Source organism: Furipterus horrens, unplaced genomic scaffold, assembly GCF_987537825.1.
Source record: "Furipterus horrens unplaced genomic scaffold, mFurHor1.1.pri manual_scaffold_17, whole genome shotgun sequence".
Lineage (NCBI taxonomy): Eukaryota > Metazoa > Chordata > Mammalia > Chiroptera > Furipteridae > Furipterus > Furipterus horrens.
In genome coordinates, this window is record NW_028327187.1 from 93,265,792 (window position 1) to 93,292,250 (window position 26,459).

Here is a 26,459-nt window from a genome sequence, read left to right on the forward strand (position 1 = left end):
TGAACTTTTTCCAGTTGTGGGAACATGTGCTTTTAAATGAAAAGTTTGGTACCAATTCAATAAAGGAAATTATATGGGCTGACATTAACCCTTCTCATATTTTCCTGAGTGTGTGTCATCATTCTTATGGCTCAAAACTGACCCAGAAGACAAAAGGACAGTAAATAACTTTATAGTGAGTACCACATGCCCCTTTTCGCATTATATGTAGATGTTTTGTTCTTCATACAGTTGGAAATATAGGCTTTCTTTTTTTTTTAACATGAAAACTGGAAGGAAAGTGCGTTTTATTTCACATTTAGCAATATAAAAGGTCAATAAGGAATAAAATTATGTACCAGTAACCAAAAGCATTTGTTTATGTCAGTCCACAATTTACATAAGATAACTAGTTTCCAAAACCAGACAAGTTCAAAAATGCTTCTTTTCATGCCTTTAAGTCATGCTTTTGGGAACAAGGACTGGTATAAGGATATTTATTTCAGACACACTTTGAACAAGTTCTGGTTATCAGTCCTGCCATTTCTATTTTCTTTCTTTTTTTCTATCTCATTAGCTTTTTGCTTTCTTCCCTTCTTCTTTTACTCACTGGATTCTGAAGATCATAGATTTCAAATGTGTCTGAGTCTTGTATGCTTGCATCTTTCACTTTTCTGCTTTGATCCTCAAGCTGAAAGACATGTGACATCCTACAATTCCGTTCCTATTGTGGTTTGCTTAGTTGGATTTTGTTTTTATTTTTTAAATTCAGTTGTGGATAGTTGTGAGTTTGTTGTCATTTTAGTGTTCATAGTTTTGATCTTCTTTATCTTAAGTAAGTCCCTTTAACATTTCATATAATAATGGCTTGGTGATGATGAACTCTTTTAGCTTTACCTTGTCTGCGAAGCACTTTATCTGCCCTTCCATTCCAAATGATAGCCTTGCTAGATAGAGTAGTCTTGGTTGTAGGTCCTTGCTTCTCTTTTCTTTAAATATGCTTTAATGATTATGCTGTTACAGTTGTCCCAATTCCTTTTTCCTTTTTTCCCCTACACACAGTGACTCCCCCTCCCTTCAGTTATCCCCCTCTTAGTCCATGCCCATTGGTTGTGCGTATAGTTCTTCTCAACATCTTCCTATCTACTCCACTCCCCCCTACTATGCTTCTTAATTCCTATACCATCTCCCTCCCTCTCCCCCTTCCCCCTCCCTGATGACCTCCCCCCAATATGCTCCCCATACCTATACTTCTTTTCCCACTCGCATTGCCTACTTAGTTTACCTTTGTTTCAGTTCCCTAGCTTCTGTTGTTGGTGGTTGTGATACAGTTTTCATTTTAATGTTCATAGTTTTGATCCTCTTTCTCCTGAACAAGTCCCTTTAACATTTCATATAACAGTGGTTTGGATCTAATGAACTACTTCAGTTTTACTTTGTCCTGGAAGCACTTTCTCTGCCCTTCTATTCTGAATGACAGCTTTACTGGATAGAGTAATCATTGTTGTAGGTGTTTGCTTTCATTACTTTGAATATTTCTTGCCAGTCTCTTCTTGCCTGCTGATCTCCTTTGAGAAATCAGCTGATAGTCTAATCAGGACCCCTTTGTACATAATTCTCTACTTCTCTCTTGCTGCTTTTAAGATTCTCTCTTTATCCTTAATTTTTGACATTTTGATTATCATGTGTCTTGGTGTGATTCTCTCTGGGTCCAATTTTTTTTGGAACTCTCTGTGCTTTTTGGACCTGTAAGTCTACTTCCTTCCCCAACTAGGGAAGTTCTGCTTCATTATCTTTTCACATAATTTTTCAATTTCTTGTTCTTCTTCTTCACTTTCTGGCAACCCTGTGATTTGGATGTTGGCCCGCTTATAGCTGTCCCATAGGTTTCTGAGCCTCTCCTCCTTTTCCTCACTTTTGGTTTCCTCTTTCTGCACTGGTTGACTGTTCCTTCCCTACGTTCTGATTTGTTGATTTGATCCCTGGTTTCTTTCCCTCACCACTAGTTTTTTATGTGTTTTCATTCATTTCAGCAGGACTAGGCTTCATTCCTTTCCTATCTTGTTTAATATCTGCTGTTAGGTCTGTAAGCATTCATATATCCAAAGTTCTGAACTGTGCCTCAGAAAGATTTCCTATCTGCTGAGCAGTTAGATATTTGCTGTCTGGTCAGCTGCGTCACCGGGATCTCTATCATGATCTGTGCCATCCTGACAGTTTTCTGTTTACCTTTGCTTCCTGTGGGGGCCTGTCACACCTCCTATGCTGTAGGGTGCAGAGCCCTGTGCACTTGTCACTACCGGGCGACCCTTCTCACCACACTGTGGTGCTTTGTGTGGGGTTGGGGGCCCAAGATGGATTCCTACTGTTCACTCTCTGCTGAGAGACTGGGAGCTTCCTCAGTCCCCACGCCCTCTGCCCTCATAGTCCGAGGCATTGGGGGTCTGCCTTCCCTGGCATTGGAATCGCGAGCTGATCGGTTTTGTCTGCAGCCAGGGGGTGCTTCCCAGGTGCTTCTCACTTCCCCTTAAATATGGGTTTCTGTGCTTACCGCTGTCCCACTGCCATCACCGCAGCTGCTGCCGCCAGCACAGCTTGAGGTAGGTCCTTGCTTGTCATCACTTTAAGTACTTCTTGCCAGTCCCTTCTTGCCTGCAAAGTTTCTTTTGAGAAATTAGCTGACAGTCTTATAGGCACTCCTTTGTAGGTAACTCTCTGCTTTTCTGTTCCTGCTTTTAAGATTCTCTCTTTTTCTTTAACCTTTGGCATTTTAATGATGATGTGTCTTGGTGTGCTCCTCTTTGGGTCTAGCTTGTTTGGCACTCTCTGTGCTTCCTGGACTTGTATGTCTATTTCCTTCACCAAATTTGGGAAGTTTTCCTTCATTATCTTTTCACATAGGATTTCAATTCCTTTCTCTTACTCTTCTCCTTCTAGCACCTCTATGATTTGGATGTGGCATGTTTAAAATTGTCCCAGAGATTCCTAAGCCTGTCCTCATTTTCTTCCATTATTGTTTCCTCATTTTGTACTGGTTGACTGTTTTTTTCTTCCTTATATTCCAAATCATTGATTTGAACCCGGGTTTGATTCTCTTCACCATTGGTTTTGTGTGGATTTTCCTTCGTTTTATTTAGCATAGGCTTCACTTCTTTTCTTGTGTGTCTGCCATACTTAAGCATGTCTGTCAAGCCTGTGAGCATCTTCATTACCAGTGTTTTGAACTCTGCATCCTCATCACTTAGTTCTCCCACTGAAACCTTGTTCCATTCCCTCTTTTGGGTCATACTTCTCTGGCTCCTCATCTTGACAGGCTCCTGTGTTTGTTTGCCTCTGTGTCTTAGGTAGTGCTGTTTTACCTGTTACGTTGTAAGGGGCAGAGACTTAAATATTCGTCAGTACAGGGCGACCCATTTCACCATGTTATGGCGCTATGTGTGTGGAAAGGGTCTGAGAGGGAACAATGCCACCTGCTCAGCACTCGCCCCTTTTCCAGGCTCTTCTTCCACTTCTGTATGGGCCTGGTACCTCTAGCTGTTTCCCTGGCCATTGTTCCCAGAGAGGATGGGTCTTCGGATATTTGAGGACTGCGAGTGCCCTTTAAACAAGCGGACTGTGCTGAGAGACTGGCAGTTTCTGCCTCCACCCCTGCCTCCACTGGTTTGCACAGTCAGAAGTAATGAGGCTTTATTTTTCCTGGCACTGGACCTTGAGCTGCACGGTCTGGTCTGGTGCTGGGAGCACTCCCCAGGTGTCCCTATCGACTTTTTAAAATGTATGACTGTGCTTTCTGCTGACCTGCTTTGCTGCCACCACCACACCTTGTCCTCTCTTCCCCAGCTCTGCCCCTCCTACCTGTCTAAATGAGTACTTCTTCTTTATATCTTTGCTTGTTGGACTTCCATGCAGCTCGATGTTTTGAACCTTCTCATTGTCTCTAGTTTTAAGGTATTTGTATTTCTTCTTAGTTGTGGAGGGAGACGCAGTGTGTCTGTCTAGGCCTCCATCTTGGCCGGAAGTCCCCCCTGTACTACTCTTTTATGCTTCATGTTGGAAGCATAAAATTTCTCTCTCCTAGTCCCTTGGCCAGGACTCATTACATCATTATGACTGATCTTCAATAAAGGCTGGAAAATACAGTCTTTCCGTATTTTCAGGAAGAAGAAAGTGAAGTAAGACTTGGTTAACTTTATCACACATGTTCAAAGAGGGTCACAGAAATTCCTTTAGAGAGATAGAAATATGTCCTTTGCAAGTAATGTTATAGAGTGACATAATAGCTTCTTTCATTTCACTATTTTTCATTTGCCTTTTGACCCATTTTATGTTTGATTTATCCCTCTCTACAACTAAAAAGTGTCTGACCCCCCAAGGTCAAAAACTTAGGGGGTCAGGGATGGACAAAAAAAGAGGATGCCTGAGTTTCCTTCACTTGAATGAAGGAGGGAGAAGACTGGGTACACTCATAAGCTTTTTTTTTCTGTGCTGTATTTTCATCTAGCACCTCATTTGAGATCTGTACCAGATCTTCTCAAAATTCACTACCCATCCATTTCAGGAAATACTCTAGGGTGTTAGTCTACATGAAACAAACAACAAAATGTCACGAAACTACAGGTAAGATTACCAACAAATTTACAGCACAAACAGGGATAATTTGTGACAACAAAAATATAAAGGGGAGGGTGAAAGGTCTGAATTTACAAAGGAGGTTGGAGATCAGATAAATTCAAAAGAAAAAGGCCTACTGTATATGAAACTTTCTTTTCCATAAATAAACCTAATGGAAACCCCCACCACCACCACACACATACACAAATCCCTGAAGCACATAACTTAAAAAAAGAGGAAAGAGGCATGGAATACCACCAAACAAAAAGCAGACAGGAACACAAAGGAAAATAACCAATGGAAGCACAGAACTTCCAGAAAACAAAAAACAAAAAATAAAATGAAATAAAATGGCTATAGAAATGCTCATACATCAATAATTATCCTAAATGTAAATGGACTGAATTCAGCAATAAAAAGGCACATAGTAGCAGATTGGATCAAAAATCAAAACCCAACCATATGCTACCTTCAGGAGACACATCTAAGCTTCAAAGACAAAAAGACTCAGAGAGAAAGGGTGGAAAATGATTCTTTAAGCAAATAGCGTCCATAGAAAAGCAGATGTAGCCATACTTATATATGACAAAATAGATCTCAAGGTAACAGAGGTAACAAGAGACAAAGATGAATATTTTATAATGACAAGGAGACACAACATCAAGAAGATATAACACTTGTAAATATATGGGCACTCAATCAGGGAGCACTGAACTATATAAAGCAACTGCTAACAGAACTAAAGAGAGAAACTGACAAAAACACAATCATAGTTGGGGACCTAAATACTCAATATTGACAGCTATAGATAGAGCATCCAAACAGAAAATCAATAAAGAAATACTGGCCTTAAATAACACATTAGACCAAATGGACACAATTGTGATTTACAGAGCCTTTCATCCCAGAACACCAGATTATACATTCTTCTCCAGGGCACATGGGACATTATGAAGGATAGACCATATGTTTGGTTATAAAACTAGCCTCAACAAATTTAAGAAGATTGAAATCGCACCAAGTGTATTCTCTGACCACAATGCTTTGAAATTAGAAATCAACTGTAAAAAGGAAGTTAAGAAACGCACAAATATGTGGAGATTAAAAAACATACTACTAAAAAATGACTGGGTCAGAGAAGAAATAAAAGGTGAGATCAAAACATATAAAGAGACAAATGAGAATGACAATACGACATATCAAAACTTCTGGGATGCAGCAAAAGTAGTAATAAATGGGAAGTTGATATTATTACAGGCCTATCTCAAGAAACAATCTAACATTACATCTTAAAGAACTAGAAAAAAAAGAACAAAAGCAACCCGAAGTCAGTAGAAGAAAGGAAATAATAATAATTGGAGTAGAATGAAATAGAGAACAAAAAGACTATACAAAAATTTAATACAACAAAAACCTGGTTCTTTGAAAAGATTAATAAATTTGGCAATGCCCTAGCTAGACTCATTAAGGAAAAAAGAGAAAAGATGCATATAAACAAAATCAGAAATGAAAGAGCAGAAGTTACCAAAGACATCACAGATATACAAAGGTTTATACTAGAATACTGTGAAATACTACGTGCCACTAAATTCAACAAGCTACAAGAAATGGGTAAGTTCCTAGAAATATATTACCTTCCTAAACTAAATCATAAAGAATTGGAAAATCTAAATAGACCAATCAGCAGTGAGGAAATTGAAGCAACCATAAAAAATATCCCCAAAAATAAAAGTCCAGGGCCAGATGGCTTCACCAGTGAATTCTACCAAACATTCAAGGAAGATTTAATGCGTTTCCTTCTTAAACTCTTCCAAAAATATTGAAGAAGAGACAACACTTCCTAATACATTTTAAAAGATCAATATAACCCTGATATCAATACGTGGCAAGGATAACATACAAAAAAGAAAACTACAGAAAAATATCTCTAATGAAATGTGCAAAAATGCATTTTAAAATGTTAGCAAATAAAATATAACAATACATTAAAAAAATAATACATCACGATCAAGTGAGGTTCATTCCAGGGGCACAAGGATGATTCAACATATACAAATCAATCAATGTAATACACCACATTAACCAAACAAAGGATAGAGATAATATGATCTTATCAATAGCTGCAGAAAAAGCATTTGGTAAGATACAACATCCATTTATGATTAAAGCACTCAATAAAATGGGTATAGAAGGAAAGTATCACAATAAAGGCCATATAAGACAAATTCTCTGCTAATATCATGTTCAATGTGAAAAACGGAAAGCTTTTTCTCTAAAATCAGGAACAAAACAAAGATGCCCACTCTCACCACTCTTATTCAATACAGTTCTGGAAGTCCAAGCCAAAGCAACCAGGAAAAAGAGAGAAATAAAAGTCATGCAGATTTGGAATGAAGAAGTAAAAGTATGACTTTTTGCAGATGACATGATTGTGTAGATAAAAAACCCTAAAGACTCCACGAGAAAACTATTAGAAACAATACACAAATACGGTAGAGTTCAGGATACACAATCAATATACAAAAATCCACTGCTTTCCTGTATACTAACAATGAAATCTCAGAAAAAGAAATTCTAGGACTTCCAGCCAAGATGGAGGCATAGACAGACATGCTGCGTCTTCCTCCACAACTAAGAAGGAATACAACTACCTCAAAACTAGAGACAACCAGAAGTTCCAGAAAATCAAACTACATGAAAGTCCAGCAAACAAAGATATAAGGAAGAAATACTCATCCAGACAGGTAGGAGGGGTGGAGCCGCGGCAGAGAGGACGCGGTGTGGTTGCAGCAGTGGTGGCAGCAGTGGCAGGCCGGCGGAAAGTGCAGTCCCACATTTTAAAAAGTCAGGAGGGACACCTGGGGAGCATTCCCAGCTCATGACCAGACCGCGCAGCTCATGGTCCCAGCACCAGGGAAAATCAAAACTCATTGCTTCTGACTACAGACCAGTGGAGGTTGAGGTGGAGGCAGAAACTTCCAGTCTCAGCAGAGTCCACTTGTTTAAAGGGCCTCCACGGTCCTAGAACATCCGCAGACCCACCCACTCTGGGAACAATGGCCAGGGAAGCAGCTACGGGGGCGCCAGTCCGGTGCTGATGTGGAAGGGGTGCCTGGAAAAGGGGTGAGTGCTGGGCTGGGCATTGTTCCCTCTCGGACCCCTCCCTCACATACAGCACCACAACATGGTGAAACAGGTCACCCTGTACTGATGAATACCTAAGGCTCCTCCCCTTACAACCTTATAATGTAACAGGAGTGACAGCTCTACGTGGAATGTGGAGGCAAACAAACACAGGAGCCTTTCAGAATGAGGAGACAGAAAAGTATGGCCCAAAAGGGGACACGGATCAAAGTTCCAGTGGGAGAACTAAGTGACGAAGAGATAGACAACCTAACAGATGAGGAGATAGACAACCTAACAGATGCATAATTCAAAACACTGGTGATAAAGATGCTCACAGGCTTAACACAGATATGCTTGAGTACAGTAAACGCATAAGAAAGAAGTGAAGGCTATGCTAAGTGAAACGAAGGAAAATCCACACAAAACCAATGGTGAAGGGAAGGAAACTGGGCTTCAAATCAATGATTTGGAACATTAGGAAGAAAAAAACAACCAGTGCAGAATGAGGAAGCAAGAATTGAAAAAAATGAGAAAAACTTCCCAAATTTTGCGAAGGAGATGGACATACAGGTCCAGGAAGCACGGAGAATCCCAGGCGAGCTGGACCCAGAGGGGACCACACCAGGATGCATCATGACTGAGATGGCAAAGGTGAAAGATAAAGACAGAGTCCTGGGGGCAGCAAGAGAGAGGCAGAGAGTTGCCTACAAGAGGGTGCCTATAGGACTATCCGTTGATTTCTCAGAGGACACTTTGCAAGAAGAAAAGGACTGGCAAAGCAGTATTCAATGTGATGAAAGGCAACCTGCAACCAGGATTACTCTATCCAGCAAAGCTATCATTTGGAATGGAAGGGCCAGTGAAGTGCTTCCCAGACAAGTTGAAGCTAAAGGAGCTCATCATCACCAAGCCATTATTATATGAAATGTCAATGGGACTTACTTAAGAAAAAGAAGATCAAAACTATGAACACTAAAATGACAACAAACTCACAACTATCATCAACTGAATCTAAAAAATTAAAACAAAATCCAACTAAGCAAACCAGAATAGCAACATAATCATAGGTATGGGGATCATTTGGAGGGTTATCAGCTAGGAGGGGTGAGGGAGAGAAATGAGGAAATGGTGCAGGGACTAAGAAGCATAATTGGTTGGTATGAAATAGACAGGGGGAAGTTAGAATAATATAGGAAAGGGTGAAGCCAAAGAACTTATATGCAAGACCCATGGACATGAACTAAGTGGGGTGGGATTGATGGAGGGAAGGGGGATACTGGGAAGAGGCGAGCAAAGGGGGAAAATTGGAACTACTGTAACAACATAATCAATAAAATATACTTAAAAAAATTTTTTTATATTCCTTTTGCAAATGCAACAGAAAGAATAAAATACCTTGGAATAAACAAAGGATTTGAAGGACCTATATACTGAAAACTACAAAGCATTATTAAAAGAGGTTGAAAAAGACAGGGAAATGGAGATATTCCATGTTCATGAATTGGAAGAATCAACATAGTTAAAATAGTCATATTACCCAAAGCAATATATAGATTTAATGCAATCCCATCAAAATCACAGTGACTTATTTAAAGAAATAGAACAACAACAAAAATCACCAGATTGTATGGAACCAAATTTGTAAAGACCCCAAAGAGACAAAGCAATTCTGAGAGAAAAAAAATGAAGCCAGGATATCACACTACCTGACTTCAAATTATACTACAGAGCAACAATAATCAAAATAGTATGGTATTGGCAATAAAACATATGCACAGACCAATGGAGAAGAATTGAGAGCCCAGAAATAAAACCACATATATATGGGCAAATAAATTTTGATAAAAAAGCCAAAAACATACAACGGAGAAAAGAAAGCCCTTTCAATAAATGGTGCTGGGAAAATTGGAAAGCCACATATTCTAAATAAGCAACAGCTTCATAAAAGCTACTTCGAGAATTTTTATTATAAATTTTCATGTTTATTTAGAATGTATGTTTATATTCTATGTAAATGATTTTTTAAAACCCTATTGCACAATTTGCTAAACATTTCTTTGGGTTGCATATATATGTAATATACAGGGAATATTTATAAAATCTTGATGATATTTTAAACTATTTAAACTTGAAGAAAAGAAATCTGATTTATGAAAATTTCTATCTTTCAGATTGTGTATTTTGGGGACATTATAGACTTCTGTAGGCTGAGGATGATTTAAACAAGAAATAAGTTATACAAAGGAATTATACAGTAGTTACCAAATTTTAGCCTGCATCAGAATCCCTTGGAGGGCTGTTAAAACACAGAGCACTGAGCTCTACCCCCAGAGTTTGTGATTCAGTAGGTTTAGGATGGGGCCTGAAATTTGAAGTTCTAGCAAGATCACAGGTGTTGCTGATGCTGCTAATCTAGGGACCACTCTAGGAGAGCCACTAGCCCTAGTGTTTTACCCAAGGCTTTACAGTTAGCTTAGAAATTGAAATTTTGCAAAGCAGCCTATAAAAAGAATAAATCACTACTGTGCAGCCAAAAGAGAATACAGGTAAATGCCCTACATAAAGGATTCCCCACATGCATTACCTAAGAGAGTCTGTGTTATGCCTAATGTCCCCTTTTTCAGGCCCATCAGTGAGGAACAAGGGTCTTGGCTGATAGAGAGTTTTCTTTTTCCTTTGAGTTCCACCCTAGAGTCTAGTGCATAAGAAAAGAACCACTTTGGACAAATAATGGAAAACAAAACAGAGAAGAAGAATTCCTGGAGAATCTAAAAATTTTCTTGTCTGTTTGAAATACTATTTCAAAATAGCACTGAAGTCATTATAAAATAGTTGAAAGTCAGCATCATAAAGAAAGGCTGAGTGTCTGGTGTAGCAAGATCAGCACCTCCCTGCTTTCTTGCTCTCATTTCTTTTATATCTGGACATATGAGCTAATTCATGTTCTCTAGAGTAATTTTTCCAGCAATCTCAAGGATGATAGGGACCAAGAATATCATAAGTTTTATATCCATATTATATTTTAAGGTATAACTGTCCTATACCATTATTAGTTTGAGGTGTACAGCATAATTATTTGATATTTGTATATATTATAGTATTATCACAATTAGTCTATATAACATCTGTCACAATATATAGTTGCAAAACTATTTTTCTTATAATGAGAACTTTTAAGATTTCTCTCTTAGCAACTTTGAATATGTAATACAGTTTTATTAACTATAATTGCCATTTTTCAGTTTGCAACAGCCCTGCAGGTTTCATGGGCCCAAGTCTTGTTGGTTTTCAAAGCTAGATGTTTAGAGGGCTTGTCTCTCAGATGTAGGTGTTAAAAGCCAGAGTGCCTGATGTGGAGTACAAACCCTTCACTCCTCAGAGAGAATCTCTGTTTTGAGTTTCCTCCAAATTGTGGGTCATCATGCTGGGGTGGCTGGTTTATGGCAAAACTGTGTCTCAGCCTTTCTACCAGGTTAGATGTGGTTTCCTTCTTGCTTACGCAATAGGCTGAATCACTTTGCTAGTTTTAAGGTGTTTTTTCTTTCCAGAGGAAATTGTTCCATATGTAGTTGTAGATTCGGTGTGTCTGTGGTATAAGGTGATTCAGGATCTTCCTGTGTCACCATCTTGAACCAAAACCTCCCATAGTACTTTTTGAATCTGCAGAGTTCTCTAGTAGATTCTCCAGGAAGAACTCATTCCAATCTGATGACAGACCTTTGTGTAACTATGACATACCACTGGCACCAGCCCTCATGTTGTGGAGTGTCTGAATATCCATCCCTGAGATCTGTGGTCTCTTGGCCATGATTGGATGCATTTCTGTACTTGTGGCTAGCTGGAAGATCTAACCACTTATCTCTCTCTCCCCTGGTGGTTTTCTCTCTTTGTATTCTATGTCAGTCAGGACACAAGGCTCACATGATGAATGTGCATGGTAGCAGATGGTGGCACCATGGGGGGGGTCGTTTCTTTCCTAGCCTCTTAAACACTATAACATCAGATGTACCAATTCCTCATTGGTTACCCTATCCCACAGGCTTCAGAGACCACAACATTGCTTAGCCCTTTTCTCTCTCCAGATTTGCTTACTTCTCAATGCTTGTTTCCTGGGACCCTATCCCACCCCAGGCTAGGATTTCTCCCTCTCTCCCCACCAAAAAACTGGGTACTTCCCTTCTTAAAGATGCAGAGCAGTTTAGCTTTCCATTCTTACCTGACTTCATGGTCTACATTCACAAGTTCAAGGATTTCATTAAAGCACCTCTGGAAAGCATCTACACCTGACCTCCCTTCTTACCACTGCAGGAAACCTAGAAGAAACACTGCAATGCTGTCTCTTTTATTTCTAGTCACTAAAAGTAGATTAGCAATTTAGCTTCCCAATGGGATAAAATATAAATTATTCCCATGTCCCCCCAAACTCCTCTTAAAAGGAAGAAGAAAGTGTAGTCAGTTTGGCTTTTCTTTTTTTTCTCCTTTAATGATTTTTATTATACCCTTGTATTACTGGAACTATTTCAAATTCTAAAAATGAGCTCACTATAAAAAAAACTTAAATAGACACTAGATCGTTTGACCTGGCCTGGTCCCAGATCCATTAATAGATTTAAAATGCTAGTTCCTTTATTATACATAAACATAATAAAACTATTTAAATAGAAAATGTCTGTGCCACATATAATGTCATTGCATATAGTCCTGGTAGTTCCGATCCTGTACCCTGGGAGACATTGTACTAGAGAAAGAAGAACATGGAGATAACACATGGGGCTGGGCTGAGTTCTACCTCCTGCAGCAGAATTATGTAAGACAGACAGTTCTGGAGAGCCCACCTAAAGCACTGCAGCCGAAGTCCTTGGGCAAACCGGCCAGCCTGGTTGTCTTTTCCGTCCATTACTGAAGGGACTGTCTCCGTGTCCTGCACAATGACTGCCATTTCACTGTCATGCTTCCCCAGCATGCTTCGATCATTTATGTTGGCAGAGCCAATAATGACAGTGTTGTCATCAGCAATTAGCAACTTGCTGTGGACATAGATGAGCTCAGTGACTAAGTTTCCTTCAAGCTCTGCATGTGTTCTAAGACCACAGAATGATATGTAATTTATTCACTGATTGCCCAATTCTGCTTTTAACTGTCCGAGGATGGAATTTTCTCCTCTGCACATAGTTCTGTAGTTGAAGTGCATTATTGCCTGGAGAGCGTTTCCTCCACCCGTTGAAATGTCTCCTTCAAACCCTGGCAGCAGTGGTATCACAACATACACTCGGTATCTCTGGCTTTCCCTGTGCGCTCTCAGTATCCTCTAGGCAATGGTGTCGCCTACCCTGTTGAACACAACCTTGTCATCAGCACAACTTATAAAGAATTGGTTTTCTATATAGATATAGTGCTTGCTGTTCTCTATCACGTGGACATAAGCAGTGTGGATGGACTCTTCATGATACTTTATCCCAGCAGACCAATCAGCAGCAGAGCGAAGCAACTGTACTTTAGCGTGGACGGACCTAGGCACTTGATATTTCAACTCAGGGGCTGTTGTGTGAGATTTTGGAAGCAGAAAAGGATAAGAAAGGGACCAATATTTTGATTTCATAATCTTTCTGAAGTTCCAGCGCTGGATGAAGTGACATGCCACGTCACGAGCTGCCTTCCCATGGACCACAGAGGCGATATCATGCCATGGCATCCGGGGGGTGGAGTACCTGTCAATGAAATCAGCAAAAGGTTTATCAAGTTGAACCCAGTCTTTGAAGACGAAATTGCAGTAGTCCTTTCCATGCTAGAATCGGGTTTCTCCATGGAGCTCTCCTACACCCGTCTGCAAACTGTGGATGGAGCCTGTGTTTGAGGTGCTGTCAATGCTGCTGATGCTATCTGCGCTGTGCAGGTGCTGCCTGTGGAGCTGCCTGTAGAGGCTAAATTTGGAGAACCTTTTGGGTTTTCCTATGCCTTTCAGTTTTGAATCCATATCATCAACACTCTTCAGGATGCGCAGATTTTTAGATTTGTTTTTATCCTGGAGGCTTACGGATTCCATAGACCCTGTCGTTTCAGCTGCGAGGGCACCCAGACACGGTCCTGAGGTAACACGCTTCACGCTGCCCACATCCGTGAGTCTGTGCTCACTGTCATCCCACCTGCCATAGGCCAGGTCGATCCCACCTACAAAGGCCACCGACTGGTCAATGATAACAAGTTTCTCGTGATGAGCCCACAGATACACACTGGACGACACATGGTCTGGGTGCCTCATCACCTTTATGTTGGGGTGTAGACGCATTAAAGTCCTCTTGCTATATTCACTGTTGATTCCGAGTGCAAGTTCCACCTCTTTGTAGAGCATTATAAAAATCCTCACCCCCTCTTGCTCAAAATTAGAAACAACCAAAAGTTCCAGAAAATCAAACTGCATGGAAGTCCAACAAACAAAGATATAAAAAAATACTCATCCAGACAGGTAAAAGGGGCAGAGCTGGGGTGGAGAGGACACGGTGTGGTGGTGGCAGCAGCAGTGGCATTGGCAGGCCAGCAGAAAGCACAGTTACACGTTTTAAAAAGTCAGGAGGGACATCCGGGGAGCATTCTCAGCTCCTCACCAGACCACGCAGCTCACAGTCCCAGTTTGGCTTTTGAATGAATTTTTTCTTTGATCCATATGTGTGAAAAAAATTATCTTAAATCCAGATGGCAGTATATGTTCTGCCTCACACACAATCTTGAGATATCTAAATTAAAAAGCAAAAGCTAGAGAAGAGACTGAGCAGGCTCATTTTTTCACTGAGCTCCGCTAATCCATCTATTTGCTTTCTTTGGCTTTCTTCATCTAAACATGTTTGCGTTGATATAAAAATCATATTTTTGACAGTTTGAATTCTAGTGAAACAGAGTACAAAAAATCAGACCTTTGAAACCAATTCAAATTATTTTTTTAAATTAGTTGAGGTACAAATGATAAAAACCAAGTCAATATACATAGGATAGAGACCAAATTCAAGACCCTCTAACTGTGCTATCCTGAGCCGGCTACTGAATGGACCAGGACTACAAAATTGAGAAACTTATTTCAATCAGCTTTACTTCGTCCAGGCTTTCTCAGTCTTGGCACTATTACCATTCACTGCTGGATAATTCTTTTTTGGGGGGAGGAGTTTTCCTGTGCATTACAGGATGTTCAAAAGCATCCCTGGCCTCTCTCCCACTGTGACAACCAAAAATGGGTCCAGACATAGCCAAATGGCCCCTGTGGAGCCAAATCTCCCCTGTTGTTAACCATTGACCTAGTTCTGGTACATATGTAGTTGTGCAAACCTAGTCTGTATAGTTGGATTGACTCCAATTTAATGCAAAATATCTGTTAGTGTTGTTATACATGACCTGTAGCAGCTATTGGTGCATAGTACCATTGCAGGCCTAATGACTTCCTGACCGTTATAAAGCAGTGCTACTCAATCTTCAATGTGCATGCCAGTCATCTGGGGATCTTGCTAGTAATGCAGATTCTAATTCAGTAGGTTTCAGGTAGAGTATGGGATTCTAATGCCCCTGGTCCAAGGAACCACACTTTGCATAGCAAGGGTCAAAAGGTTGATTCAGTCCTTTGTGGCATTAAGCTTTTCTCTGAACACTGTGTCACTATTAGGGCTTTGGTTGGTTCACCAGAACCTCTGGGAGTCTGGTTTGACATATTATTCTCTTTTTCTTCCCTAGGTTGTTGCTGCGAATCCCACTCTATTCCTTCAGCATGGTGCTAGTAGATAAGCATGGCATGGACAAGGAACGCTATGTCTCCCTGGTGACACCTGTGGCCCTCTTCAACCTGATTGACACTTTCCCCTTGAGAAAAGAGGAGATGGTCCTGCAAGCTGAAATGGGCCAAACCTGTAACACCTGATGCGATGGTTCCTCTCTCTGCATTCCCTTTTCTCTTTCAACATAGTGCTATGCACATGGAAAGGCCTTAAAAATATCTTTGATGTACAGATTTTTATTTGTAATTTTAAAAGTCTATTTTATTATAACCTTTCTTTGCACTTCAAAATTAACACAATACTTTTTGTACTTTGAAGAGTTCCAAAAATGATATATTTAGTATTTCTAACTCTCTTTACTCCATGCTGGCTGGTTAATTTTGTAGAGAAATTAAAAACCACAATCATACACATAGGTTATTCAGTGCGACAGATAACTTTTCTTAAATCTTTTTTTTATATAAAACATTCACTAATAAAATATTTTGGAGCAAATTTATTAAAACCCATCTTGTTTTTCAAGCACCAGCCATACTTAGTGTGGTCAATAGTTTTAGGACTGCTTCTTAGTGGTGTTTTAAGAATGGGAAACATGGCAGCAGCACCAGATGCAGAAGTGACCTCTCTATCAGAGGAGTCAAAAGTGAAAGGCATGAGTGAAAGTCTTCCAGGCCACTTTGGCTGCAGCTAGATGGTCTCATTGATCTTCAGCAACACCCCAAATTTCTAAAGAGAGACTTCCCTGACTTAGGGGAGGGAAAGGAAGAAGGCAGACAAAGAGAGCTGAAGGAAGAATGCCTTTCTTGCTGTCTGCCCCAGGATTCCAGCAAGACATCTACCCATGGACCTCTGGGAAATTCCTTCCCACTCACAGATTCCTCCTAACAGGCCTTGGGTAAACCCAAAGCACCAAGTGAGCACACACCTCCTCCCACACTAGTGCTGCCTATTTTTTTCTTTTCCACACCAGCTTCGTTATGTACATGTTCCCAATCTTAGGGATGAATCATCTCTCATAAGAGAAACCAAAAATTTTTGCTATAGTATATTCTAGAAAATAAAAGAAAGGCTTTCAGCTACTAACATATTGAACTGTTAGAATTAAAGTAAACAAAATTTTACATAAATGAAAAAGGTGTTCCCTACTTCAAATGTGGCAACAGAGGCATATTATATTAAACACTATGAAAAATTATGATTTATAGTATTAAAATAAGAAAATGCCAATCTCTAGCAACCCAACCCAAAGGCATGGAATATCTCAATCTGATAAAGAATTCAACATAGCTGTTATGAAGAAATTCAGTGAGCTATAAGGAAACTCAAAAAAGGCAATTCAATGAACTTAAGAATAAAATTAATGAACAAAAGGAGCATTTTACCAAAGAGAATTAAATTCTAATAAAAAGAAATCACCAAACCAATCTGGAGCTGAGGAACTCAATAAAGGTGATGAAAAATGCATTAGAAAGCATTGGAAATAGAGCAAATTAGATGAAAGAGAGAATAAGTGAAATCAAGGACAGGAATTTAGAAATGATTCTGGTGGAAGAGGAGGGAGAATTCAGATTTTAAAATAATAAGCCCTAGGAGAACTATCAGACTTGATTAGGAAAGCAAACATAAAATAAATAGGTATACCAGAGGAGAAGAGAGGGAGAAGGGGGCAGTGAGTTTATGTAAAGAAAAAATAGCTGTGAACTTACCAAATCTGGGAAAGGAAGTGATCTACCAGTCCATGTTGCTAATAGAACACCTTATTATCTCAATGCAAAAAGACCCTCTCCAAGACACATATAATAAAGTCGTCAGAAGTCAATAATAAAGAATTGTAAAGGCAACCAGTGAAAAGAAGTCAGCAAATTATAAAGGATGCTCCTGCCCCCCAATTAGGCTGTCAGCAAATTTCTCAGAAGAAACTCTACAAGCCAGGAGAGGGTGATATAGTCAAAAGTATTGAAGGATAAAATTGCCAACCAAGAATACTCTATCTGGCAAAATTATCCTTCAGATATGGAGAAATAAAGACTTTCCCAAACAGAAGCCAAGGGAGTTTACTACCAACTACATCTGCCTTGCAAATGTTTAAAAGAACTCTTCAAGCTAAATGAAATGTTGAAAGTACACAAAACTCTGATTAAGGTGATAAATAGACAGAAAATTTTACCTCTTTTATAACCGCAACTTATAATCATAGCATAAAGAGATCATTTGTGACATCAAAAACAAATGTGGAGGAGTAAAAGAATGGAACCCTTAAAGGCAAATGAAGATAAATTTCAGCAGAAAAAGGGCTATTTTATTCATTAAATGCTTTATGCAAAATTCATAGTAACCACAAGTAAATCTCTAAAGCAGAGACACCAAACATAAAAAAGGAAAATCACCATGGAAAACTACCAACTTACAAAAGTAGGCAGAAACAGGGAAAAAGAAACAATGGAGAAACAAAATAAGCGTCAGACAATGTAAAATGGCAGTAGTAAATCCTTGCATATCAATAATCACCATAAATATAAACTCACCAATCAAAAAGCACAGAGTGACTGGATTTTTTAAAAACACAAGACAGAACTCTATGCTACCTACAGAAGACTCATTGTCAGCTCTAAAGACACACATAGGCTCGAAGTGAAGGAATGGATGATATTCCAAGCAAGTAGAAATCAAAATAAGGCAAGCTTAGCTATATGTATATCAGACAAAATAGATGTGAAGTCAAAAATGATAAGAAAGAAAGGTAATTATATAATTATAAAGGGGTCAATATGTCAAGAGGCTATAACAATCAAATAGGTTCACTCCCAACAACTTAAGCACCAAGATATATTAAGCAAATGTGACCAGATCTTAAGGGAAAAATTAACAATATTAAAATACTAGGGGATTTCACTTCTCCACTGTCAGCAACAGATATATCATCCAGACAGAAAATCAACACAAACATTAGATTTGAACTATACTTAAAAATAAAATAGACTTAACAGACATATAAAGAACATTCCATCCCAAAGCAGAATACACATTCTTCACAAATGCACACAGAAAATTCCCTAGGATAAATCATATGGTAGGACACAAATCTTAGCAAATTGAAGACGATGAAATCATACCAACTGTCTTTTCTGACTACAATGATATGAAACTAAAAATCAACGACAAAAGGAAAGTGAGACAAGCTATAAATATGTGGAAACTAAACAACCCACTTCTAAAGAACCAAGTGGTCAAAGAAAAAACCAAAATGGAAATAAAAAATTATCTTGAAACAAATAAAAATGAAACCACAACAAATGAAATCATGTGGGATGCAGCAAAAGTATTTCCAAGAGGAAAGTTTATAGCAATAAATACATATATTAGGAAATTAGATCTCAAATAAACAGCCTAACTTTACACCTTAAGGAATCAGAAAAGAACAAATTAAGCCCAGAGTCTACAGAGGAAGGACTTAATTTTGTGCTCTCTGTTCTGCTATGGTCACCCCTACACTCTCCTCTGGTTTTTCAACCCAGTAAGACTATCTTCAAGTCTCCCCCCAACTCCAGTATGGTGTACACTAAAACCTACCCTTAGGCAAAACAAAAGTAACCCTGATGACTTACCTAGTGTGTTTGCCCTCTTTATATCTGCCAGCTTTTTGTCACTCTCCAATGCCTTAAGGAACTTGTTTTTTAAAATACTTGGTCAAGATATAGTAGTCTGTGGAAGGCTGGTACAACAAGAGCTGTGACCATTATCAGAAGGTTAATGAAGGCTGAGCCAAAAGGTGAAGGAGTCCAAGCCATGCCCAGAGAACTACAGATTTCATCTCTACAAGCCCTCAATTCTTGGGCTTGAGCTTACATGAATGGGCTGGGGGATGAAGGAGAAAAAAGGCAGTGAGATCAACCAAAGCAGACTGAAGAAAGATTTAATGTTGAAGATGCTGCCAACTATATTAACATCCATTCATGCTTTAAAAATTACCCAAAATTCAGTGGCTTAAAATAATAAACATTTATTATCTGTCAACAGTGACGGAGGGTCAGAGATATGGGAGTAGCTTACCTGACCAACTATGGCTTGTAGTCAATCTCTCATGATGTTGCAGTCAGAGGTTGTCCATGGCTTCAGTCATCTGAAGGCTTGACTGGGGCTGAAAGATCCATTTTAATGATGACCCACTCACACAACTGACTAGTTGGTTATGGTTGTTGGAAAACACCTCTGTTCTTCCCCACATGTGCCTCTACAGAGTTACATGAATGTTCTCATAATATGGTAGTTGATTTCTTCTAGTGTAAGTGGTCCAAAAGAGAACAGAGTGGAAGTGACAATATCTTTTACGACCTAATCTCAGAAGACACACTGTTACTTCCACAGTATCCTATTGGTCACACAGGTAAGCCCTATTCAATCTAGGAGGGAATTATAGAGGGCATGATACAAAAAATTGAAGATAACTGGGGGCCAAGTTGGAAGCCAGCCTCCACAACATCTAAAATCTTTTATATTGGAGAATCACTCAATGATCTTTAAGATAAGACAGGCATAGTGTGGTAGATAATGCAGATACCTTTGGTCAAAATGTAGTCAGTCCTTTATATCATGAAGGTGCTGAGAGACTTACAAGTTACATTTTCCAGAATCCATTGAAACTACAGTTGGATTGTGCTAAAGATGTGCTGGCAGGGCAAGGGTGAGGGAGCTGGTTGTGGTATTGGGAAAATTGATCAGGTTTTCCCACAAGTTCCAGGATAACTTTGAAAAGAAGTATAGACAGTAATGGGGCTGGTAAATTAAAATTTTACAGGGAAGGGCTAATTATCCTAATGTTGAAGAATGAGTATAAAGAATATACAAGACTGGAAGAATTTAGATGATAAGAGGTGATGGTCGGAGAATGGAAGAAAACATTATTGGAGTTGTGTTGTTAGGGAGCTGTATGGGTTGTCCACATGAATGATGAGACCTCCTGGCAAGAGAATATATATAAGATTCAAGTTCCAAAGGCATAAGTGTGGAATAGAAAATTGAATGTAGATAAATGATTGTAAGAGTAGGGTGGCAAAGAATGACGATAGCTGGTAGTGATCTTGGAGAGAGTATTTTGCTTAGAAAAGAAAGAATTGTCAGACTTCTGGCCAAGATGGAGGCCTAGACAGACACACTGGGTCTCCCTCCCCAACTAAGGAGGAATACAACTACCACAAAACTAGAGACAACCAGAAGTTCCAGAAAATCAAGCTACATGGAAGCTTGCAACAAAGATATAAAGAAGAAATACTCATCCAGACAGGTAGGAGGGGCGGAGCCCAGGCGGAGGGAACGCAGTGTGGTGGCAGCGGTGGTGGCAGTGGAGACAGCGGCATGGCAATGGAAAGCGCAGTCACACATTTTAAAAAGTGGGGAGAGACACCTGGGGAGCATTCCCAGCTCCTGACCACACCTCGCAGCTCATGGTCCCAGCACCAGGGAAAATCAAGCCTCATTGTTTCTGACTGTGCAAACCAGTGGGGGTTGGGACAGAGGAAACTGCCAGTCTCTCAGCAGAGTCTGCTTGTTTGAAGGGCCCCCCAGTGGTCCTCGAATGTTCGCAGACCCACCCACTCTGGGAACGACGGCCAAGGCAACAGTTAAAGAGGCGCCACTCCCTTACGAAAGTGGGAGAAGTGCCTGGAAAAGGGGCAAGTGCTGAGCAAGTGGCATTGTTCCCTCTCTGACCCCTCCTCCACATACAGCGCCACAACGTGGTGAAACGGGTCGCCATGTACTGATGAATACCTAAGGCTCCACTCCTTACAATGTAACAGGAGCAACAGCTGTACCTAAGACACAGAGGCAAACAAACACAAGAACCTGTCAAGATGAGGAGACAGAGAAGTATGGCCCAAAGCGGGAAACGGATCAAGGTTCCAGTGGGAGAACAAAGTGATGAGGAGATAGCCAAGCTAACGGACGAGGAGATAGCCAACCTAACAGACACAGAATTGAAAACACTGGTGATAGATGCTCACAGGCTTGACAGATATGCTTGAGTATGGCAAACACGTAAGGGAAGAAGTGACAGCTATGCTAAGTGAAACGAAGGAAAATCCACAAAAAACCAATGGTAAAGGGAAGGAAACCAGGGTTCAAATCAATGTTTTGGAATATAAGGAAGAAAAAAACTTTCAACAAGTACAGAACGAGGAAACAAGAACTGAAAAAAAAAGACTTCCGGCCAAGATGGAGGCTTAGACAGACACGCTTGGTCTCCCTCTACAACTAGAGAGGAATACAACTACTTCAAAACAAAAGATAACAAGAAATTCCAGAAAATAAAACTACACGGTAGCCCAACATACAAAGTTATAAACCAGCGGCGCTCTTTGGGCAGGTAAGAAGAGCGAAAGTGGGCAGTGCTGTTTGCGGTAGCACCAGGGACAGCAGCAGGGAGAGCAATCCTGGCTGCAGTTGAACCCCGGCAGCTCGCGACCCCAACGCTGGGAAAAGCAGCCACCACATCGCCTCGAATGGTGAGGCCCAGAGGGCGGGAGGATGGATCCCGGTCTCCTACCGGAATAACTGCAAGAATCCATCTTGGACCCCCACCCCCACACAAAGCGCCACAGCGCTGCGAAATAGGTTGCGGATCGCCACTGGTTGCTGGGCAGTGACGACAAAGCACCACAGCGCAGTGAGAAAGGTTGCTGGACCACCACTGGTCACTGGGTAGTGAAGACAAAGGGCCACAGCACGGCGAAAAAGGTTGCGGATCGCCGCCGGTCGCTGGGTTGTGACGAGTACACAGGCACTGCCCCCTATAGCCGACCCAAGAAAGCAAAACGCATCTGTCAAAATGAGGCACACAACTATAGAAATCCTGGTGGTGCAGCTCACCAGGCAACAGATGAAGAATCTGACAGATGAACAAATAAGAAACCTGTCAGAGGCTCAGTTCAGGGCCATTGTTGTCAGGTGGCTTACAGAATTAACAAAGGATCTGGAAAAAGATGAGAAAGAATTGAAAAAAACTCATACTGAAAGGAACAAAACCACATACGAGACAGATGGTGAGGAAATAAAATCCAGAGTTCAAATCAACAAAGCAGAACATAGAGAAGGAACAAACAGTCATCCAGTGTGGAGAGAGGAGACAGGAAGCAAGGAAAATGAGGAGAGGATCAGATACCTCTGGGACAGCTATAAAAGACCCAACATAAGAATCGTTGGTTTGCCAGAGGGCGAAGAAGATGAACTAGAAATTGAAAAATTAAGCGAAAATATAATAAAGCAGAACTTCCCAAACTTGGGGAAGGAAATAGACGTACAGGTCCAGGAAGAACAGAGAGTTCCAGAAAAACTGGACCCAGGGAGAACCACTCCAAGACACATTATAATCAAAATGTCAAAAGTTGATAAAGAGAGAATCTTAAAAGCAGCAAGAGAAAAGAAAAGAATCATGTACAAAGGGGTCCCAAATAGACTATCAGCTGACTTCTCAAGGGAGACCCTGCAGGCAAGAAGGGACTGGCAAGAAATATTCAAAGTAATGAAAATTCAAAACCTACAACCATGAATACTCTATCCAGCGAAATTGTCATTCAGAATAGAAGGGCAGAGGAAGTGTTTCCAGGACAAAATAAAACTGAAAGAGTTCATTAGATCCAAACCACTATTATATGAGATGTTAAAGGGACTGGTTTAGAAGAAGGAGGGTCAAAACTATGAACACTAAAATGAAAACTGTATCACAAGAAACAACAACAGAAGCTAGGGAATTGAAACAAAGGCAAACTAAAGAGGCAACGAGGTGGAAAAAGAATTATAGGCATGGGGAGCATATTGGGGGGAGGTCAGCAGGGAGGGGGAAGGGGGAGAGGGAGGGAGGTGGTATAGGAATTAAGAAGCATAGTAGGAGGAAATGGAAAAGACAGAGAGAGGTTGAGAAGAACTATATGCAGAGCCAATGGACATGGACTAAAAGGGGGGGACAACTGGAGGGAGGGGGGCCACCGAGTGGAGGAGAGCAGAGGGAAAGGAAATTGGGACAAATGTAACACTATAATCAATAAAACACATTTAAAAAAAAAAGAATTGAAAAAAATGAGGAGAGGCTAAGGAACCTCTGGGACAACTTTAAACATGCCAACATCTGAATCATGGGGGCCCAGAAGAAGAAGAGTAAGAGGAAGAAACCGAAAGCTTATGTGCAAAAATAATGAAGGAAAACTTCCCAAATTTGATGAAGGAAATAGACATACAAGCCCAGGAAGCACAGAGAGTCCCAAACAAGCTAGATCCAAGGAGGACCACACCAAGACACATAATAATTAAAATGCCAAAGGTGAAAAATAAAGAGAGAATCTTAAAAGCAGTAAGAGAAAAGCAGAGAGTCACCTGCAAAAGGGTGCCTATAAGATTGTCAGCTGATTCCTCAGAAGAAAATTGCAGGCAAGAAGGGACTGGCAAGAAGTATTCAAAGTGATGAAAAGCAAGGACTTACAACCAAGATTACTCTCTCCAGCAAAGCTATCATTTAGAATGGAAGGGCAGATGAAGTGCTTCCCAGTCAAGGTAAAGCTAAAAGAGTTCATTATCACCAAGCCATTATTATATGAAATGTCAAAGGGACTTATTTAAGAAAAAGATAAAAACTATGAACACTAAAATGACAACAAGTTCACAACTATCAACAACTGAATTTAAAAAATAAAAACAAAATCCAACTAAGCAATCCAGAATAGAAGCAGAATCATAGATATAGGGATCGTTTGGAAGGTTATCAGCTGGGAGGAGGAATGGGGAGAAATGCGGAAATGGTACAGGGATTAAGAAGCATAATTGCTTGGTACAAAATAGGGTGAAGTTAAGAATAATATAGGAAAGGGTGAAGCCCAAGAACTTATATGCACAACCCATGGACATGAACTAAGGTGAGTGAGATTGCTGGGGGAAGGGTGGTATTGGGCAGAGGGGGAAAAAATTGGGACTACTTTAACAACATAATAAATATACTTAAAAAAAGAAAGAAAAAATTGTCAATTGAAAGGGGTAGTGGTGAGTTAGATGATATTGATACTTCTCAGCCAATAGACACTGGAGTATGAAAGAAAGAACAATATCTTCTATGAAAAATGATGCAAGAGAGAATTCGGGTTTACTTGGAATTGTCTCAAAAAGTTACCAAAATACAGAAAAGTTAATTTACTATGAAATGTGTGTGTGTGTGTGTGTGTGTGTGTGTTTGTGTGTGTGTGTGACAGTGGAACATAATGTATCACAAAAAGTCTGGGAGAAAGTTCAGCTGGGGTTCACATAGAAGAGTATGAAAATGAGAGGACAACAGTAAACTGAGGAGGGGATTGGCAAGACATCTCATGCTTACAATTGGAAGATTATAGAAATAATAAGCATGGATGAACTCAGCATGTTTTGAGTTTCCAGTTTTCAGAGTACAATGGTTTTGGTGCCAGAAATGATCCTCATGGTGATTTCTCTGTAACCCACCCTAAACTCAAAGGTAGAAAGATCCAGATCCAGATCCCCACCACCATAGCCAGAACTGACGCCATGGTGGGGCTGGACCTGGATCGTCCTGTCTTGGGGTCCAGAAGAGGTTACACAAGAGTCATCATGAGTTCTAAAATAAGGTGTCAGGACTCCCTAGAGAGTGGTTGGTTACATGTGTAGGGAAGGGAAACTTAAAAGGGGAGATTGCAGTTGTCAGAAGATAGGAATGCTTTCAGAGATAACTGAGGTAATATTTTTAAAAAGTGAAGATGAGGAAACTGCAAATCAATAATAAAATACAAATTTTAAAAAATGAACAAAGGATTTGATTAGACAGTTCACAAAAAATACATATGAATTGTCAATAAGCACACAAAAAATGCTCAATATCTTCATTCATCAAAGACATGAAAGATGAAAACCATAATAAAATACCACTTGAGTGGTTAGAATGAAAAGGACTGATAAGTATTGACAGGAGGTGGAACGATTGGAACTCTCATACACTGCTGGTAGGAGTGTCAAATGGTAAAACTAATTTGGAAAACTAGTAGTTTCTTATAATGATGTTAAACATACAACTTTGCTAAGGCCCAACAGGTCCATTCCTAAGTATTTATTCAAGAGAAAATAAAATGCATATACACACAAAAAAAAGGCTTGCAGCTTTATTCATTATAAATCCTACCAGAAAGGACTCAGGAAACTGTATAAACTGGCATGAAGGAATACTACTCAGAAATAAAAATGAACTATTGATATCTGCAACATATAGAAGAAATTCAAAATTATTATCCTGAATGAAAAATGCTAGACTCACATGAATACTTACAGTATTCCCTCAGTTATCAAGGGTATTACATTCTAGAACCCCCGCAATAGGTGAAAATCCACGAAGTAGGAACCTTACATTTCTTTTAGTACTTATATATATTTTAAGTCTTTATAAACCCTTCCCACACACTTATAAACCATTCTCAGTCCCTTATTAACCTTTCCCACTCCCTTATTAACCTTTCCACACATTTATAAACACTACTTATGTTCTTAAACATATTCTACACTCTTAAACTTACGTAACTTTAACAACATACATATACAGTACCGCAAAATCCCATGATATAGCGAAAAATCCGCGATAAATAATTAAATATAATATTTTTTAAAATCCCGCGATACAGTGAAGCCGCGATAAGTGAACCGCGATATAGAGAGGGACTACTGTATTGTATTATTCCCTTTATGTAAAACTTGTGAACAGGCAAAACCAGTTTGTAGTGACAGAAATCAGCACAACACTGGTGTCACCTGTTGGGAGAAAATGATTGGAAAGGAGCACAAGGAAACATCATTGGGTTTAGTAATGTTCTATCTTGATAGGGATGTAGGTTACATAGCTGTATACATTTTGTTTCAAAACACATTTAACTGTTTACTTTGAATAGGTACATTTTATTGTAGGTAAATTATACTCAATAAAAAAAAATTTTAAGTGAAAGAATAAATTAGCTT

The 26,459-nt window shown here is 39.8% G+C and overlaps 1 protein-coding gene and 1 pseudogene across 2 annotated transcripts in view; one reads left to right on the forward strand and one right to left on the reverse strand.

The window, feature by feature from the left end:
• Window positions 1-15,897, forward strand: part of SRPX (sushi repeat containing protein X-linked) — a 95,664-nt gene extending 79,767 nt beyond the window's left edge. For both annotated transcript variants that reach the window (XM_090265411.1, XM_090265412.1), the window contains one exon: window positions 15,430-15,897. In XM_090265411.1, the coding sequence (XP_090121537.1) occupies window positions 15,430-15,613 (184 nt within the window). In that variant the 3' untranslated portion in view covers window positions 15,614-15,897. The remainder of the gene's footprint in view (window positions 1-15,429) is intronic.
• Window positions 12,455-14,083, reverse strand: LOC149991603 (phospholipase D1 pseudogene; annotated as a pseudogene).
• Window positions 15,898-26,459: the final 10,562 nt, after the last annotated feature.